This window comes from Parasteatoda tepidariorum, chromosome 10, assembly GCF_982258835.1.
Source record: "Parasteatoda tepidariorum strain Cologne lab strain chromosome 10, Ptep-v5.0, whole genome shotgun sequence".
NCBI lineage: Eukaryota > Metazoa > Arthropoda > Arachnida > Araneae > Theridiidae > Parasteatoda > Parasteatoda tepidariorum.
Genome location: NC_141764.1, coordinates 68,093,730 through 68,114,117, shown reverse-complemented (window position 1 = coordinate 68,114,117; position 20,388 = coordinate 68,093,730). Strand labels below are relative to the sequence as shown.

The window sequence follows — 20,388 nt, the reverse complement described above, 5'->3', positions numbered from 1 at the left end:
ACAACCAGTATGACAATGTCTTCTTTTACAATGCAAACTCTTGATAGTGGTACTTCTGGATAATAAGGCGTAGGTTATAAATGATCTGTCCTTTTTCATGACCTAGACTCCAAAGAAAACGGAAAAGCTTCAGTTTTGGCAGAGTTATAGGCTACCGTCATTGAAACCTTCAGTAATATTAACACTAATGTTCTTCTGGGTGCAGCAAATGGTACGCAACGTCACGCATTTCAAAACATATCTAAACATGGTAGTTAAACTGGCTAGTGGTTTATTACGGCGGATTACTTTTTTCTCTCCCTTTCGTTTTATTCTTCTGTCCAGGTGGGCCAGGAAGTGAGTTAATCCCTATAAATATCTGTTTGGATATAGACTTTATTAATGTACAGTGCTAAAAAAAAGGACAAAAAACGGATTACCCTAAATACTTTTTGATCTAATGATAAAATTTTCACGTTATAGGGCGTAACGGCTCAAGGGGGAGAGTGTTCTCATATATGCTAATTAGTTAGAGCAGACAATATTTTAAGTAACGAAATCAGACACAGAAACGTACTTTCTCTAAATAAGCATACCTTTGATCCGCGAATTCGGATTTCTGACGCTCAAAATATAGTCGGTAACTCAAAATATAGTCGGTAACTGGAAAATATTGCCCAAATAGTTTGGTTAGGAGAGCGCTTCAAAGTTTGCACCCCTAATGTTAATTTCACCTTTTTTGCACATTTCACTACATCTCGAGCACTTTTTAAGCATGCACAAGATTATAAAAGTTGTTTTTCCTAACTTTTTTAAATAAAATAATAAAAAATAACAAATATTTACTGTAAGTCCTTTTTTGTATAGAATAATGGTCAAAACAATTTTGAATTGTAGTTGTATAGATTTTTTTGCATAATTTTCATGAACATATAATTTTGCATTTTAAAATATAGAATTTGAGTAAAATCAGTTAAATAAATTTCAAAGTGGTTGGATCAAGCTATTGGTCAAGAATGACATCACTACTTGTGGGGAAAGGAGATGGTATATATCCACGATTTTGGAAAATTAATGATAATTTTGCCTTAAATCAAGATAGTTTTTTTTTCTATATAATAATTTATTATTGATTTTATTACTGTCTCAAGATAATTACAATTATTTTCGTATCTGATTTTAGCCTAATATTTCCAACAAAAAAATAGTTAAATAAGAGATATGGCTGTTTATTAGAAAACAGTCAGGCAATTTATTGAATTTCGAAATGCACTAATGGCAAAGAAAAAAAAACAATAACGGTACTGCAGGGATTAAGTATTTATAAGACCTGATTGGTAATAAATATAAATACTGTGACTGCAGACAGTATTGAGTTTCGTTTCTACGGCAAACGTTATAATGTATAATACATCCAACTAAATAAATATTTCTTTTAAATATTGAAAACGTTCAAAATAAAATTAATTTGTGATTATTTCTATTAGAGTCAAAGTCATTGTAATCAAACGTATTACTGATATTACGTAAGAATGATATTAAAGGAATGAAATAAGTTAGGCTACAGATTTCGTTTTTACGTGTGCTCTTAAGTCAAGTAAGCGCCAGACGATACATACCATCTCCCTGCTGTTGTGGCTCATTCCTCATGGTCTAGCCACAAGCTAGACCTTGTCCAGGAGGTTGTCCTGGAGGATGTTCAGGAGGTCGTGAATCCTCAAAAAGTCTTATACAACGACAGGAGCAGTTATAAGGTCCTCATGCGAAAGTCCCACGAAGTGGAGGCGATGTTCTGAGGAGGATTGTGTTCACGTGTACTTGGTGCACACACGGTAAGATTTCTGTCCCTCAACGTATGTAAGCCTCCAATATATGTCCGCTCATGAGCTCTGAACAGCTCTATATTTTGAGGACATTACCAGGAGTTTTCCCTGAATACCAGAAATTGGAGAGAGTCCTCCATATTTTTTGATTTGCAATCTTAATTTTAGAGCTTATTTCAGAAAAGATTAACTCAACGTCTGAAGTTGATGAACCAGAGGCACCGCGTTATCGTCCTTATATCCATATATAGTGATGCCATTTTTGACCAATAGTATGATCCGTCTACTTTGAAATTTAATAGCTTGTCTAATCAGTTGTACCATTTTTTTCCAGTCTTACAATATCTTTTCTTCCTGTTTTTTTTCTTGCTTTTGTTTTTATACAGAGGAAGTTACTTGTTTATGGAATCGAAGCTTTTGATATACCCATTTTTGTACCGTTATTTGTGCTTTATATCATTTTTTCTACTTAGTAGCATTCTGTTCACCAACATTGTTAAGGATTTTTAAGATAATTGAAATAATGCTTAACTTACCCTTCTAAAAGCTGCGCATTGTTGAACTGACATGCTTTCAAGGCAAGGGTTTCTTGGTGGAGATCCCCAGTGACACACAGTACCAGCTGCTTTTGCGGGTGACACTTGGTCCTTTGGATCTTCTGCAGAAAACAATGATTTCATTTTTATAGTATGATCACAAAAATATAAAACCAGAGTTCTCGATATGAAGTTAAACATAATTTTATCAACAATTATTAAAATACAACTTTGCATCTAGTTTAAGTTATTGGCAATTAACAGATTTTTTTTTGGACAGTAGGATTCTTTCGATCTGTTGTCGTATTTTGAAAAATGCAGTAATTAATGCGCAGCCTATTATTACAAAGCTGAATTTTTTAAAAACTTTTTTAAGCTAGATTTGTTAGAATAGCTAGCTTCTAAATATTTTTTTTATATAAACTGCAATGCAATCACTTAATTCTTTTTTTATGAGTATCTTGGTTTAACTGACAACAAAGATAAAAGAAACAGCAATTGAAAGAGTTTCTTAATCTCTCAAAATTATAGATTTAACAATATATTTACAAATTTCAGAAAGTCATTTTTTCTAACAATGGTATACTTTAAAATAACAGTAAGAAAGAAGAATTCAAAATACTTTTCATAAAATTCTTGCGAAGTAATGAAATAATTTTTGTTAGAATGCTCAGCAGTAAAAAGATAGTATAATTGTGATTTAGAATTCCAAAATCTTGCTTTGATAAGTTCTTAATCAGTTGCTGTCAATTCGTGGTAAATATTGATATAGGTTAATATATTTATCTTAGGATGTCATTATTATGATTAATTATTAATGTAATTATCTTAGGAAAATTGTTCTTTGTTTAGAAATGTCTCTCACTGTGGAATGTTTCCTGATGAGAACATTTATGGAAGCATAATATAATTAATTATATAAAGTAATCTGATATAATATGGATAAGAAAGTGCTGCAATTATGTGCAGCACAGCAATTGAAAACAATTTTGAATTGTTTTTTGATCTTGTACACAGTATAATTGCTTTTTTATAGCAGTACATCTCAACCTGCAAACATTTTTATTAATATTTTCTTTTATATTTATGTTTTTGTTATTGTAAACTTCTAATGACTTAAAATGCCATCATTTTATAAAATGAAGAAAAATGATTGTCATTTGAAGAGAAAGGCCCGGCGTTTTTAGGCAAAGTGTAAAGTATGAGAATTTCCTACCTGTTCCTCTGAAAAGAATTTCTAGACATTTTATTGAGCGGTAAATACAAAAGTAAAATATCATAATGAATATATACTCATTATAAAGAATGTATGTAGACTATCATAGTCAATTTGTAGAATTCCTAAAGAGCGTGTAAAATAATTGATATTTCACACGAATATTTAGCCGATTCGTCATTATTTGTTCTATAGAATGTCTCGATTAGTGATCGGCAATCACGATTACAACTACCCAGCACTTAATCCAAATACAAGCTGTTGTCAAATCGCACAAATATCACATGGGACTCGCCAGCCACTATTTGTGGATCACTGACTGCCCTAAGCTATGTGTGAAGTGTTAATCATTCCATACTAAGCATATTTTACAAAGACTAGGCATTTTATAGAGTGCGTTTTATATAGTGCGAGATTTCAAACATTGATGGTAAAGTACACAACAAAATCATTCGAAACGTAAAATTCCCATGGTACATGAAATGGTTACTAAATGTGTATTTCTAATAATGAATAAATACTCACCATTTACAATAAAATGCTGCCGCGTGTTTATATTTGCTGGAATAATGTCTGGACCTTTTTCTTCACTGTCAGCTATATCATCTGTATCCTTTTTCAGAGGAGTTTGGCACCTGAATAAAAAATAAAAATATTATTAAATTGTACTTACACAACTAGATTTCAGCTTAGGTGTGATTATATGAAATTAATTTGCGAAGTTTTTTTATAATAATTACTTAAGTACTAATGCTGACTCAAACATATAAATTAACTTCTTAATCATGTAGCTATCTTTCTATATAATCCTGTTATTTCTATTTTAAATTATTCATAATTTTTAGAACTTGAACGTTGCGTTGGATTTAAAATGAAAAATTATTTTTTATTATTTAATAATCAAAAAACAAATTATTTCGCTATTTATCACTTAATATTTTTACCTCAATGGCATTACTGTTTTTAATAATATTAATAGTTATAAAATTACTTACTTGTCTGGATTTTCAGGAGTTCTTTTTGTTACTGAAAGAAGAAGGAATAGTAAATATATGATAAAAAAAACATCATCAATTTTTATTATTTTTAGATTAGATTTAATTCAGGTTAGTTATTTTTAGAACTTTTTTCAGCTTTTTGAAATAGTGCCTTTCTTCAGTGATTGTGGATTTCCTTTGCTGTTCAGTTATTTACATTTTTTATTATGAATTTTGTTAGAAATTTCTTTTTCTGATGTGAGTTAATTTTGCTTCAGAAATATTTATAAGGAAATACATCTGCAAAAACTTTTTTTTTCTTTTTTACTTTTAGATATTTCTTTTTAAGGGAATTGAGAATTCAAATCTAACACAAAATAAAATACATATTTTTATAATCCCAAATAAATTGCACTTTGTGACATTTTTCTTTATAAATTGTAACTAATTCATACAACTTATTACGTTAATTAATTGTTTATTATGTAATTTTATTCCAAATGAAGATAATTCTTAAGGTAGGAAAATTTCAGTAAGGCTTCTGTTACAAAATACAAGGAATTTATGGCTGAAGTGAAAAACAATATAAAGTTCAAATGAAGGGCAGAAGTGGGCACACTATAATTTCGATACCGAAGCTATAGTATGCCCATTTCTGCTTTCGATTTGTGCTTTATTTACATTGTTTTGCACTTTAATCTAAGTAGCACAAAGCGTGTCCTATCCTTTAGAATTTTAGATATTTATGGTTTTCTAAAATCACTCGGGATATATTTTTAAATGAAACGTGAATACTACGCACCCTTTCAGTTTTCTATGTTAATGGATTTTAACGAATCATTGTCAAGTAGCTATTTTTGTGTTAATCACCACTGCCTACAAATCTTCAGCGTACTGAAATGACTCGTCTGAAATCATAAACTACCCTAGAACGCTAGGGAACATTAGAGTTTAAATCCAAATAAATCCGAAATGAAATTGTTTTTGAAGAAATGTGTACTATTTTAAAATTTTTCTATGAATAGTTTTCTATAAAAACGATCTCTGTTTTTGTAATCTTTCATATTTTCTTTAAACAGTTAAATTATTGTTTACATAATATCAAGAAATAGTCATTTTCGTCACTTATTTGTTAATTCTAGTTCAGTGAAAATCTTTGAAGTTATTGAACGTACGCACTGAAATTTTTCCATTCTGTGATAAATGTTTTTAATATTCAAACAATTGTTAGTTTTTTTAAACCTGGTAACAACCAACTTTTCAGCAAATAATTTTTTTTTTCGGAATTTTTTTTTTTTTTTTTTTGAAATCGATGCGAGAGAATAAATTTTTTTCTAACTTACCTTTGTCTTTTCTTTGCTTCTTTACTCGTAAGTAGATAATTATTACTACTGCAACTAGTATCAAAGCTATAATAATTCCTATGAGTAACCCCAAAACAGGTCGAAAAATTATCATCCCTTGCATACCTGAAATAAATGTAAATAAAAATTATATAGAGTGTAGCATAAGAATAGTTAAAATTATTGAAGTCATCAACAAATTTATTTACTGTTGGTTGCTAAAATGCGAAAATTTATTTTATTCAATACATATCAAGGAAAGACAATTCAAATTTTAGTTGTTTAGCCACCGTAATCTTAACCACCATACATTAAATCGAAAATTTTTAAGCATTAAACAAACCATTTCTTAACATTGCAAATATGATAAAAATATTAATTTACTAGAGTAAACAATGAGAATAGCTACGTTTACTTTATTCATAAATTAAAAGTAAAATTGTAAGAAAATTAGATGAAAATGGTTTTTACTAATCAGGTATGTAAAATAAAAAAGTCCTACTGAATTTTAACATTTAAAGTTATTAGGACACTAAATATGCACTTAAGTTTAATTTTTTAAATAAGAAATTTGAAATTTAGTTGATTAAAAAAGACAACTCAATTTCTTTCTACTTAAAATGTTAAGTATTTGAAACACTTACTAGGGTTTTCACATTGAGAATCTGTTACAATTATTGAGAATCTGTTACAATTACAATTATAATTTATATCTGTTATAGTGAGAATCTGTTACAATTATTGTTTACGCATATTTTTTGTATAAAAAAATTACCTGTCAGTTTTTCTGGTTTTTGTAGAGTATTCGCCGCCATTACGATCGGAGAACTTTTTCCTTTATTATTTTTTGCAAACACTACTAATCGTAATAGTTTGCCACTGGGTAAACCAGACACATAAAACTGAGGCTGCAATGATGTAAAATTGCCATGTAGTTTTCTTCCGGTATCATCATATACTTCTAACTGAAATACTTGCATCAGACCCCCATTATATCCTTCAATGCACTCTACTTGCAAAGAGTCCTCAGTGTAATTTACAACTGTGCAATTCTGAAGAGGCTCTGGTGGCCCTAAAAATGAGATCACAGATTATTAATCAAAAAACAATTAAACAAATGAGATCACAGATTATTAAACAAAAGACATTAATGATCCAAATATTCTAATATATTTACAAATGTGATGATCTGGCGAAGGATATAAGCTGAGTCAATAAAATCAACAGTGCAATGAGTCCATAAAATCAACATGGCTTTTCAATGAATACAAGTCATCTTCATTGTTTTTTAAATTTTCCAAAAGTATTTGTGATAAACTAATTAATTACAATAAAATGACAATTTTGGTATAGTTTCAAAATTTTTGAACAAAAATTTCCGAAATGACATTATTAAAAAGGTTTTCTTGATGTTCCTTTGCCAAGGAAAATAAAAAAAGGGAATAGTTTAATTGTCTTACGCTTGAATAAAAGTTATAATTTTAAACTAGATGTAAGGAATTATTCCGGGCTTTAGAACGGGCAAATAACTAAAGTGTTTTAGAAGTTATTCTTTTTTTAAAAAAATCGCTAATTTGGCAACAATTTTCCACCTAGATGAGAATTATCAATTCCTTATTCCCATTCCTTATCCTATTAATTATCCTTTCTTTCCTTTTTTCGAAAATTTTTATGAGCCTAGATAATCCTACATTGGTGTTAAGCTGTTAATTATTAAAAAATAGACGACAAGCTCTTTTCCTTTTCTCAAAACTGTGGCTTTTCTCCACATTGGCGTTTTGTGCCACTCTCAGAATTAACATCGAGGACACTGGCTAAAGATTAGCCAAATTTAACCTAGCGCAAACTCGCATCAGTTGCACAAATAGCATAAAAATCATTTCACTTGAGGATAGAACGTTTAAAAAACAACCTTAACGATCATACATTCATGCGCAAAAATACAAATTTTGTTCTGAGAGAAAAAAGAAACCTTTCTTTGTTTTATTGACCAAGTAAAAAAGTTAAAGTATCTAAAAGTGCGCGTATTAACGTTTTCCGCCATATTCATGAATTTCAGTATTTTATTAATTAATGCATAAACTCAAATAATGGTAGTTAAATTATGAGAAAATTAAAATCAAAAGGGTTAATTTCAATAGCGGCTGATAAAGTTTCAGCATAACCCTTGCCAAATGTGGAAGGTCGGTTTTCAAATAACTAGCTGAATACGCTTACATAGAAGAAGCAATTTCTTTTAGATTGCTCATTGTGAACCCACCTTATTCTATCAATTGCATAGATTTAAAATTAAGTAATCGGAAAAGAGTTTGCAAATCTGCTTCCACCAAGAAACCAAACAATTTGAAGCACATAAATATTTTTGAAATTTAAGTGATTTTTCTCTTACAAATTGTACACAAAGAAGAATAAAAGAAAAGCCAATTTCACGCAAGCTAAAGTTCTTAACGACATAAAAAATTAAAATTGTAAGTCCATGAAAATGCACAGCAAGCGTCCTCTGCGTTGCTCTTTTTCTCGCGCCATTCAGTGGCTATCTTGTTCAAGACAAGAAAGTACAATCAAATCACGGTAATGCTATTACAGTTCATCGTTTACCTGGCGCTAATACGGTTAATAAGCATTAATCTCTGTATGATTTACAAGCATTCAAAACCACCACACTTGAAATCTAAGAAGATTCGTTTGAGTTATAGTGCGGCTTTCAGGAGAATTCCTCCAGTCACCCGTCTCGCGTCGTGGCAGGTATTATGGTTACGAAGAAAGGTCACTTCGAATAGGGGAGTGGGGTGAATAGTTTTGTCTTAATCTTAACGTAGGTCGTCGTGATTAAAAATATCGACATCTTCTTTCCTCCATTTTACCCCCCATTAGAATTGTGCTCTTGCTTGTTACCATAGCAACAGACAACCCCAGACTTTAAGTCTGGAGGTGATCTCTTCAAAGCCGCACTGTAATTTATAACCAACATTCTACTTACCAGCCGGAATGATTGTAAACACACAAGGCTCACGTTGACGTCCAACATCGTTACTTCCCCAGCATACAATAGATCCATAATCATCATCTGTATGAGGTCTGTAAGATACCGTACTTTTTGATCCAAAAGTTTTAAAATTTCCGAGATCCAAACTCTTTCCAGAACTGTTAAACCTCCATCTGAATGTTATATTCTCAGGATCAGCGTCAAGTTCACAAGTCACTCCAACAGTCTCAAAGAGCGCAACGCCATATATTTTCTTCTGATTAGGTTTGCATTCGGGTGCATCTAGAAGAAACATATTTCTTATTAAAATTGCAATTAAAAATCATCATCGTGAATTTTAAATTTTTGGTATACTGAAATAACTAGTGTTTTTTTAAATCACTCGACCTTCTATTAGTGTTTACATATCATCTTTATTTTTTCCCTTTCAGAGTTGACAGCACATTAGATCAGTATATTGGTGTAAGTATTGTCAATTACATTCGTCACAGTGCTCTATTTTGAAAGTTCAAAGTTATTATTATTTCACCCTTTCCTCGCTTCCATGCAAAAACGCATTCGCGTGAATACTATTCAGAATTATGGTATTATTTTTCCTTTGCACCTATATAGTAAACATATGGTTTCCATTTTAAATGGCAAAGATGAATATCATGACAAAGTAACTCAAATTAAAAGAAAAATTTCTTTTGTTCAAACATAGTATCCCTGTAAAATAGTTTTTTTTTTTTTTTTACGAAAAGAAATCATCTACAAGTTTTACCGAGAAAAATGACATATTTTTTTGTTTTACTTTTGAGTAATTGAAGCTTTACTTATTTGAATAAACTAATTTTTTAATACTAGTAGAATTACCTATTGGTGATAAATTTTTGAATTATCTATATATTTGTTGCCAGAATTTCCTTACATTTCAGAATTTCTTGCATTTTAAATGGATTTCCTGAAGATCATTGATTTTGAGAAAATTTAATCACACTTATACACCTTAAAAAATTTATTATAGTAATCATTGAAATTTTGCATGTATATTTTGTATAACGTTTGCGATGTTTTGAGCTAAAAGCAAAGATCTAAGTGTGAATTTCAAGTTTTGAGTAAGAATATTTAGAATTTTTCCTTAATATTAAAAAATCCAAGATTAAAAAATGCATTTAGTTCTATTTCATTGCCTTTTTAATATTTTTTAAAGGTTTTATTTTAAAACCCAAGTGAACAGATAATCACATTTTTATCTGAGAAAAAAGGAATATTTTAAAATTTATTCATTACAAATTGTTGCAGAGCTATTAGGATTAATTTCATTTCATTTTAAAACCAACTCTGAAAAGCCGGCCCGATTCCGAGCTTACGCCTGTCAAAGATTGATTCCGTATCCTTGTAGTTTTGAACTCAACCCAGAAGACAAAACTCCTGGATCAAGCATATAAGGACAAATTAACTTCCGTGGAGGACTTTTTGATGAAACAAACCGCATTTGAGTTAAATGGAGCGGAAAACCTTGAAAATATCCCATTGTCATCTCAGTGGCAAGGGCATTTGAACATGATACGCCTACCACTAGGCATAATTTATGTCAGCACTGTGGTCAGTGCGAGTCGGGAGCAGACTTAGTATCAATCAGTCACCCCTGGAATTCGAACTTGGGCCACTTCAGTACGCGCGAACCCTTGAATCACTGAGGCTCGACCTGACAAAATTGTAGCTTTGAAGCTCAAATATGCTCTTTCTTGAAAAAAAAATTATAAATTTTTAAACCATACTTTAAATTTACAATTATAGGAACCCTACTCCATAGGATTACTCATTATCCCTGCAAACATAAAATATTAAGAAAAATAGTTGAGTCTACCTTTGAAAAAAAAAGTCGTTGAAAGCAGTTGGATGCTTCAAAAATCTTTTGAAACTAACAAATGTGTATTTAAATCTATCATCCATCCACGTTATTAGATCTGCTCCAATTAATCTCCAATACAATCATCATAATCCATTGTTCCCTATTCATCTTTTGGAAATAGTGGGAACATGACGAAAAGTATTAAGAAGACCCCCGTGATTAATATTGCGAATAAAAGAAACTATTTTATCACGGGATTCATGTCATTGGATGACCATAAATTAAGGAGTTCCCGACACCGGAAATAAATGTCCATCTGCTCATTGGTTTCTATTAAGGGAAAGAAATTTATGACCGTAGCATTCTGAGATTATACTCAGATCCACATGAACTTTCAGGTCTTATTCTTAGTTCAAATGCGAAGAAACAATTTTTGATTTATACTGATAGGTTTGGTTTTTCCTGTGATAATAAGACACGATGTTCAAAAAAGTCATTTGTAATGTTATTGCTGGGAAAAATTTATAATATTTGTTTTAGGATAATTGACAATTGTTAGGATGTCTGAAATATATGGTCGGATTAATAAATGTTGCAAGTTTTTATGTGTCTCCAATGTTTTTAATAAATTCAAGATAAACCATTGTTCTTTTTTTTTGGTGATGACTTTTTTGCCCTTCTATTAAAATATATTCATGTAAGAATAGTTATGTATGCCATAATATATATTACATAAATTAAATACACATGCATATATACTTTATACGAGGATTTAATATTATTTAAATCTGTTAGGGATCAATTAAATGTTTATAAAATAAGGTTTTTATATCCATGTTACTTTTATTTAGAACAGGGAAACAAAAATTGCGTGTATGGAACAAAAATTGCATACATGAGATAAAGATTGCATACCTGACATAGAAACTAAAATCGCATACATGCAAACAAAAATACAGAAAACTAATGCTTTACAGCTTACTCAGAATGTAATAACAAATCTGCCAGCCAGTTAGGTGAATGAGGAAATGTATTCTAAATGATAGCAACATTTATGTTGAAGTCAATAATTCTCTGCTTCTAAAAATGCTTTACCCATCATTATAGATCGATCAATTAGTGATGATTTTGAACAGCATAATATTTAGAAATATTTTCCAATTTTAACTATTATTTTACCATCATCAAGTCAATCTTTCTTGATAATCGTGTAAGTTGTCAACTGTGTAAAACTTTATTCAGGGAAGTTACAATAACTTAATTGTAAAGATCGTATACTTGGAAAATACAGAAAGCTAAATCTGTTATTCATCAGCGATTGTAACACCCATTTGCTAGATTATGTGCTAGCTTATTGAATGTGAGGAGGGACAGTTACTTGAAAATTTATTTAATAAGGTTTAAATTAATAAGGTTTGATTGTTCAGTTTTTGATATGAGCTCACGATGTTTACTATAGTCATTTTTAATTCACAGTCAACATTAAATTTTGGCAAAAATTTTTAAAATTTTTTTTTTATTACAGAATGATGTATTATTTGAGAATGTTTCATCAGATCGATTTACTGTTGCCATTGTTTATTTTTTGTAATAAGCAATATATTTTTTTTACATTGCACAAAAAAAATAGTGTTAAGTTCAGTTTAACGGTCATTGTTAATAATATAATTTATGTTAAAAAATGACCCCAACTTTTTGATAAAAATAAATGTTAATTACTCCATAGGGATGGCTAGGTTGATGTTACACTAGAGTTATGGCTTTACTGGCTAGTAACTGTAGTACTGCTTGCTCCAGGGCAAATCACACACTTGAGAAGCATATTTTTTAAATAATAAAACTACATATGCAGCCACATTGAATTATTAATTTGAAATAAATTTTTCTCTTTTTGAAAATTTGCAAACAAAGCAATTACCACTATTCTTATTATACTTTTTTAAAACTGAAATTAAATAAATAACGCATTTAAACGGTAAAATAAAGTAAGAAAAACACTTACATCGAATCCTCAGGAATACCTCGTTGCTCCTTCCAGTACCTTCTGTATTGGTCGCCATGCAATAGTAAAGTCCACGATTAGTCCTTTGAACTTTCTGAAGTACAAGGGACTGATTACTAATGACGATTCCAGCAGAAGTATTTGTTCTGAGCTCTTGTCCTTTAAAGTACCAGCTAACCTCCGTTATCCATGGATTGGCGTGTATATTGCACTCAAAATACACGTCGTTCCCTTCCTGAATTTCACCTTTTTTGAAGGTGCTTCCAAGTTGTAAGGACACATGAGGAACATCTATAGTGTAGAGTCATTCCATTAGATTGATGAATTACCGAAAATGTTAGCATAAAAAGAATTTAAAAACATACTTTGCTAAGCTCATCTATGACCAGTGCTTTCAAATACTTTCAAATACTGTTCTTAAAATAAATACATAACTCATATAAATGAACCAACACAGATATTATGGATATTAATTTTCAAATTGGCGGGAAATTTAATATGTTGTAGTTCAAAGCATTTTAATTCTATATTTTCCCTGATACGAAATTCCAAAGCTAGATAGTTTCCGAGATCATACATAATCGTAATCATACATATCGTAATCATACATATAAATTCTCAATTCTCTAATTTTGTCACGACATTAACCAAGAAAATTGGAAAAAATGAGTTAATAATTTACTTTTAAGCATTGAAAGTTAGAATAAGAAATGAAAAAGCTAGTAGCTAGCCATGAAGTCCAACAGTAAATGGGCAGCTAGCTACTTCTTTACTTTCACTTAAACCAATGCTGCTTGCTTCAAGCATCTTACAGTGACCGTTGCCTATATCTCTTAATGTTCAAAGTTCCATCTCTCGAAAACTATCCATTTTTGGACTTTGTGTCAATGGGAACTTTTTTCACAGAATGTTTAGAACTGCAGCATATTAAATTTTCAACAAATTTGACAGAAAATTATTTTCCGTAACATTTGTGCGGAGTTCTTTTTTTTCAACATGCTAATTTTGCGTAATTTTTTTAATAGTATATACTTTTTTATTAAGCTTAAGAAATAACAGTACGCTAAGTGTCCATTTGATAGCATTGCAACTTTAAATTTAATATATATATATATATATATATATATATATATATATATATACATATATATATATATATATATATATATATATATATATATATATATATATATATATATATATATATATATATATATATATATATATATATATAATTTAGCGATGAGTAATTTAATTGCTTCGAAAGTTACTGAAACTGTTAGAATACATAAATTAGAACTCTTAAGTGCAAGGGTGCTTAAAGTCAATTGGAAGAGCCTTTAAGAACTAATAGCGAAAGCAAGCAAAGCAGCCTGAAACTCGTCATTAACTTTGGCTGATAGGTGCCATGGTTATAACAAACAACACAAATCTGACTAATGACCAATACGAAAGGATATGCCCACTCAGCGAGGAATGTGTAGAATGAGGTGATATTGGCGATAAACAGCAAACATTTAGGTTTACTTCAGCTATCAGCTTTCACTGAACAGAGAACAACCGAGTCGATGTTTAAGAATGGTTCTTATGACATAGTATATAATAAGATCCGAGGCATTTTTTTTCTCTTTTGTGGTGAGTTTCTTATGGGTTGTCCATTTTTGATTGGTGCCATCTATATTAATATTGTAAAAGTTACACTTTAGAGAAAATGGAAAGGACTGTTTAATTATACGAAACTTTATTATACAATATAATTATAGGACAGGTTTTTTACCAAAGATAACTTAAATAGTTATGAATAGTTAATAATTAAAATAGTAAGAGCTTCTTTCACTCATGATCTAAGCCAGCTATAAATAAAACTGTTTAGCTATCAGTTTTTATTTTCTTCCATCTTGCTTTCAGCACTGTTTCAGACATTTCAAAAGTGAGAGCTTTTGGATAGAATGTTTTGGATTTTTGTGATCAATTCAAAACTATTTAGGACTCAGGCTCGTACAGTAAAGTGATTTTATTGGATCTGCTAATTATTTACGCAAGTTCAACTCAATTATTTACGAGGATACACGTTCGCCTGAAACCAATTACATACGTAAGTCACGACTTACGTATGTAATTGGTTTCAGGCCGTTAGCCACTTTCTATTCCGCGTTATAAAACACTCATTATTTGTATTGTTAATGTAAGGGAAACATACCACTACACAATATTATTATTGTATTTTATTGAAATTTTGAGTAAAAATAGTTTATTTATCTTATTATTTATTTTATATGACGAGTATAAGCGTCATATAGGATAGAGAAGGGTTACGACAGATATACTCGTCAAACTTGCTTAAACGGTTAAGGCAATCAAGCTATGACTCGTTTATTTTCCTTCAAAAAAATCCTTAAGAATTTATAATTCGACAATTTTTAGCACCTCGAAACACTATTTTGATTGTACCCTTAATACATTATTTTTGAATTTTGGATTTTTAAATCCAATTTGTCTTCTCTCCGATAATTTTACGTAAACTAATATTAATAATTCTTAAATTAGGTTAATAGGACATTAATTAATATATATTAAATGTAATTAATATTTTGAAAACATTGCAGTCACACAATTCTAAGTTTATTTTATATATTTCGCTTAAATTTATCAAAATCTAAGATTAAAACATTAGTATTATTTAAGCTAAGCAAAAATAGAAATAAGGAAAAATAAAATAAATATTTACTACGTTATTATTAAATTAAGTTATTTTATTACCAAAGAGTTTTCTTCATTATTAATTTATATTTTTATTTTATCTTCAGATTCAAAATCAAAAATACTTTTCGAAAATACTTTTTTCTTCTCTTATCAAAACGAAAATTTATGTATTTTCTTAAGTTTAACGCATTGAATTATAACTAAAAAAAAATAGAACAGATAGAAACTCACATAAAAATATCGTGTAAATATTATACAGTGTAAATAAAAGTAGAAAATCTGTAATCATAAAAATAGTACTACAAGTATATGTTTTGCTTGATATACTGTGAAAATGTTGTACTTTATGTAAGTTGTTGAAGTGTAATTCCTTTGAGATAAAATAAATTTTGAAGTCAAATTATTGTTTAAAAAATTGGAACATTCTAGGAAAAAAAACAAGCAAATCTTTTGCCATAATTAACAGCATATTCTTCGAGATCAAAGTTTTTGGTAAAAAAATTTAATATGAATTGAATATGACTCAAACAAATAATAATTTCGCAGGTTTCCGACCAATATCTGTAAAGTAAATTTTAAGCATTGCTTTCGTTTTGTGATGTTGCGTATTCAAAATAAAATTACGTTAAGAGCTCTACAAACGATACTAATCCTCTAAGACAGTCAGAATGAGAAAGAAGTGCTTCCCAGGCCTATCCTCTCTGAGTTTGAACGCACTAAAAAGTACGCAAACGTACTAATTCATGAAGTTATACGAGAATACCGTATTGAAATCACGTTTGTTCAATCTTGGGTGGCTATACTCAGAAAGGTTCGTTGGCTATACTCAGAAAGGTTCGTTTTATATCTGATAATTTGGGCTTGAATGGCGAATCGCTTGATTACGTACGTGTATGTGGGATTTGTACAGTTGTCACATCAGTGGTTTGGGTCCTCCGAGGGGCTTGTGATACCTTTTACCCAAGGACGAGGGAAGAAATCTTCTTCACTTTTGGAGATGGTATGTGGTATGTTTTCCCCCCTTTTTCTAAAGCTGAATCTAAAGTAACAACCTAAGTAAATATCTCGCACTCTTCGAGTTATGCAAAGCGCAAGAAACCTCCGTTGATGACCCTCCAAAATCGTGGTGGTCTACTAATAACTGCAGAGGTCAAAGAAATTGCAAACGAAGTTAAGAAAAACAGTGGGAGGATAAAATAGTTTAACGCTCGTCACCTACTTCGCTCTTACGATCAGCGATTCCCTCTCATGCTTCACTCCCCCAGTTAGAAACAAATGCTCCTCATAAGACCTCTATGTCTTCTTCTTGAGGTTAATATATAGTTAACTTGCTATAAGATGTTAATGATTTACTTACAATGTATCTCTAAAGTCCATCCATCAGACTCAGCACTTCCTGGGATCACCGGATTATGAGCTCTACAGGAGAAGTGTACATTATTATCTTGTACTGTTGGAGTAAACCTGAAGATACTCGTCGTTACATCACCAGCTTGTGTTGATTTGTCGTCTGGATTCTTTAGTTGCTTGTTGCTTTTCCACCATGTTATTATCGCGGGTGGCCTTGATCCTGCAGCTATGCAAGTAAATTCATATTCTTGGCCTGAGCTGAGAGGTTGCCGATTTGGATCTATTCGCACATCTACTGGTTTCACTGAAAAAGTAAAATTTTTACGATTAAACCATTTCTGTAAGATGTGGATTTATGTGATATGTACTAGATTAATAAAATCGGACTAATGAATTGCATTCAGTACATATCTTTATATGCAATACTGCAATTAATTACGTTTTCTCGAAAATTGTGAAAAGTAATTTATCTATTGCAAGTTATTAAAGAACGAAATAGTTGTAGTTTCTAAATGATAATTTAGCAAATTTAAGAAAGTTAGCTTTAAAGTTAGAGCAGAAAAGAAACATTCAGAGCAGAAAAGAAACATTGATTTTTATATTTATTTCTCATCTCGCAAGCTTCGAGTAGGTGAAACTAAAAATTCCTAATATTTAAAATACCTTACAGATCTCGCACTTCAGGTATTTTAATTTGTTACAAAAAAAAGTTTTCTAAGATTTATAAGGTTCACTAAGGTTTTCTAAGAAAAAAAAAGAGTAAGATCAATTTCCATCTGTTTGTTGAATAGTGCTCATGGAAATGTTTCCATTACCAAAATCCCGAACGCTACTTAATACGAGTATATTCATCCACTGATATCTCCAAAAATTTAAAATTTTAATTCATAAAAATAAATTTTTATTTAAAATAAAAAAATGCAAGGTGGAGAGCGAAAATAAATTACCACAGAAAGTCAAAAAGCAATGAGGTAAACAGGACAGAATAAATAACCTACACAGCATTGCGTATTGTTCGACTATAATCAAGGTAATGGCCCTGTTGCAGTGCCTGTGCAAAGTGAAAGCGAGATTCTCAGTATGGTCCCGGAGTTTGTTGGACTTTTCAGAGGTTTGAACATTCAATGTTACGTGGTACTATTACTCCCTGTTGGCATTGAAGGAAGAGCTGTAAGGAAAAAGCGACCTGCCTTCTCATACTAGGTGCTCTGTTTTTCCAGGACAATGCGACACCCGGCGACGCAAAAGTATATTGCGACTTTTGATTGGAAGCTCTTTGATCTTCTGTCATACAGTCCTGATCTCGTATCCCGTTATTTCTGGCAATGAAGAAGAATCTCAGCTGATGCCACACAAGTCGTTAAAAGCATTTTTTTTTCTCAGAATCCGAATTTTTTTTCTCCTGTGGGCTTTTTGAAGCTAACGAAGCCGTAAGAATTTTTTTTTACCATACTTGATAATTATATGTAAAAATAAAGTAAATATCTCAATGAAATATTATTAATTATAAATATTTATAGTTTAATATTAATAATTAAAGTATCTCATTATATATATACAAGGAGGTCAATTTCTTTTTTCTCCTTTTATTTTTTTTTCTTAAAAAATGCCGCGTACTACCTGCTTCTATTTAGCTTTTCAATTATGAAAGTGACAAATATATTAGAGTGGTAATTCTGGGCACGATAATAAAAAAAGCAATATTATTGCTCACAGGTTATAAAATACTTGAATTTTGACAAAAAGCTTCAATTCTTTTAGTTTTTTTATAGTTATTTTTGCCCTCTTTAGTAATGTATATTCGATGTAATCATATAGGTTGTTCTAGAAAATTTACAGAATGTAAAGCTATGTATTTAATAACAAAGCAATATCTGTACACACCTATTGTCTGTGTCACATTTCAGTGGATTGTAAAATTGTGAGAAAATTTTATCTCGTATTTTGCACTTGCTGCATACCCAATAAAATACCATAGAAATTTGATGATAGGATCTCTAATATATTTTCGATTGAATTAATCATGTTTATCTCTTAATGTTTTGGCTGTCTAACTGATCTACACATAAACAATCTGAGAAGGACCACACTGGATCACAAAAATTATTTTTATCCAGATAAAGAACGCTTTTGTATCAAAACATAAAATATTATCTATACAAAGTACTTAGAATATTCAAGATGAAGCCGTTAAAAAGTGAATATTGTGTTTTAGCACTGAACTGAATAAAGAAATAAAAAGTTATGAAGCTGTTCTGTATTTTATTTTGAGCACTATGTACAAATTGCTGTTGATTATATAAATGTCAATTAAACCAGGTTAAATGTATCTTTTAAAGCAGTTAAATAGTTCTAATATCCTTATTTTTTAATGGCTTTTTATATCCTCTTTGAATAAGGTCGAGGGCTTTAATTCTTGCTAAACACAGCAAATTTTTTTATTATATTTCACTTCTTAAAAAAGAAAAATATAATTAAAAATTGGTATTTAAATCGTATTCGCGGATACATCCACTGCCACTAGAGACTTTGGACAATGTTCAACACTTGATTCTTAAGGTTCCATCTAAAATAATTTATACCAAACTTTTTTTTAAAAAAAATGTCTGGTAAACAAAACTTCTTCCGACGACTAATATATTTTATTAATAGATTTAGCTAATTAATAAACTTAGTTACGTAACAATATAACTAAAGTTTGCGCGAACAAATTATTTTAAAACTTCATCTATTTAAAAAATAATTTGTTAAAGATTTCAACAAAAGTATTGCTTTAAATTTAACCTAAAACACTGGTTTCAGATAATGTATTTAATTTAAATAAAAAAGTTCATGAATATTTAAAAAACTTAAACATTGAAAAATTCATAAGCAATTTTATTAAAATGATTTGCTTCTTTTTTACGGAAAAGATGAAGAAGCTTAAAGTTTTGAAAAGATTAAATCAGTTAATTAACGCAAATTATTAATATTATAATTATAAAAAATTTAATATCTTCGTCACACAAGGTGTCTTACGTTAAGAAATACAGAATTATGGAAATAAATAAAAAAAAACATAATGAAAAGTACTTCAAGAAAATATTTTTAAGAGAATGTAGCAATTTTTACAGCTCAAAAAATGTATTCAAGCTAATTAGTTTTGAAGCTCAATTATAATAATTTAAAATTGTGAGCATGAAAATTTAAAAATGACTCTGATTTTTTTTAAGTCAATAATGATCGATTATTAAAATTAGTGAGTTAGAATGTTAAATAAAACAAGCATTAAAAACTTATAAATCCTGTTAATTATGATGTTAAATTTATGCATCAAATGAAAGTAAACGTCAGAATGTTGCGTCAAATTTTAAGTTTAGTAATTAATTAAATAACTTTCAAGATATTTGTTGAACATAAACTAAGAGAATTTATAAATTAAAAAGATAAATTTTGAACTGTCAATTGCAGTATTTTTTTTAGTGATTTGCTATTTCAACCAATGTTTAGTTACTTTAATGAAAAATATATTTATGTTATGAATTGTATATATTGCATTTGTATTTTTATCAGTAAGCAAACTTGATATGAAATGTTACTTTAAAATCTTTTAAATTTCTATTTGTAAAAGAATGTTGAATTAAATTTTATGCAACT

At 29.8% G+C, this 20,388-nt stretch overlaps 1 protein-coding gene across 2 annotated transcripts in view; it reads right to left on the bottom strand.

The window, feature by feature from the left end:
- Positions 1 to 20,388, bottom strand: part of LOC107454903 (protein turtle) — a 973,849-nt gene that overhangs the window by 4,677 nt on the left and 948,784 nt on the right. For both annotated transcript variants that reach the window (XM_071184031.2, XM_043039893.3), the window contains 8 exons: positions 16,760 to 17,056; positions 12,700 to 12,990; positions 8,855 to 9,142; positions 6,650 to 6,946; positions 5,875 to 6,000; positions 4,550 to 4,580; positions 4,080 to 4,189; positions 2,339 to 2,460 (listed from right to left, as the gene is read on the bottom strand). In XM_071184031.2, coding sequence (XP_071040132.1) covers positions 2,339 to 2,460; positions 4,080 to 4,189; positions 4,550 to 4,580; positions 5,875 to 6,000; positions 6,650 to 6,946; positions 8,855 to 9,142; positions 12,700 to 12,990; positions 16,760 to 17,056 — 1,562 coding nt within the window. The remainder of the gene's footprint in view (positions 1 to 2,338; positions 2,461 to 4,079; positions 4,190 to 4,549; positions 4,581 to 5,874; positions 6,001 to 6,649; positions 6,947 to 8,854; positions 9,143 to 12,699; positions 12,991 to 16,759; positions 17,057 to 20,388) is intronic.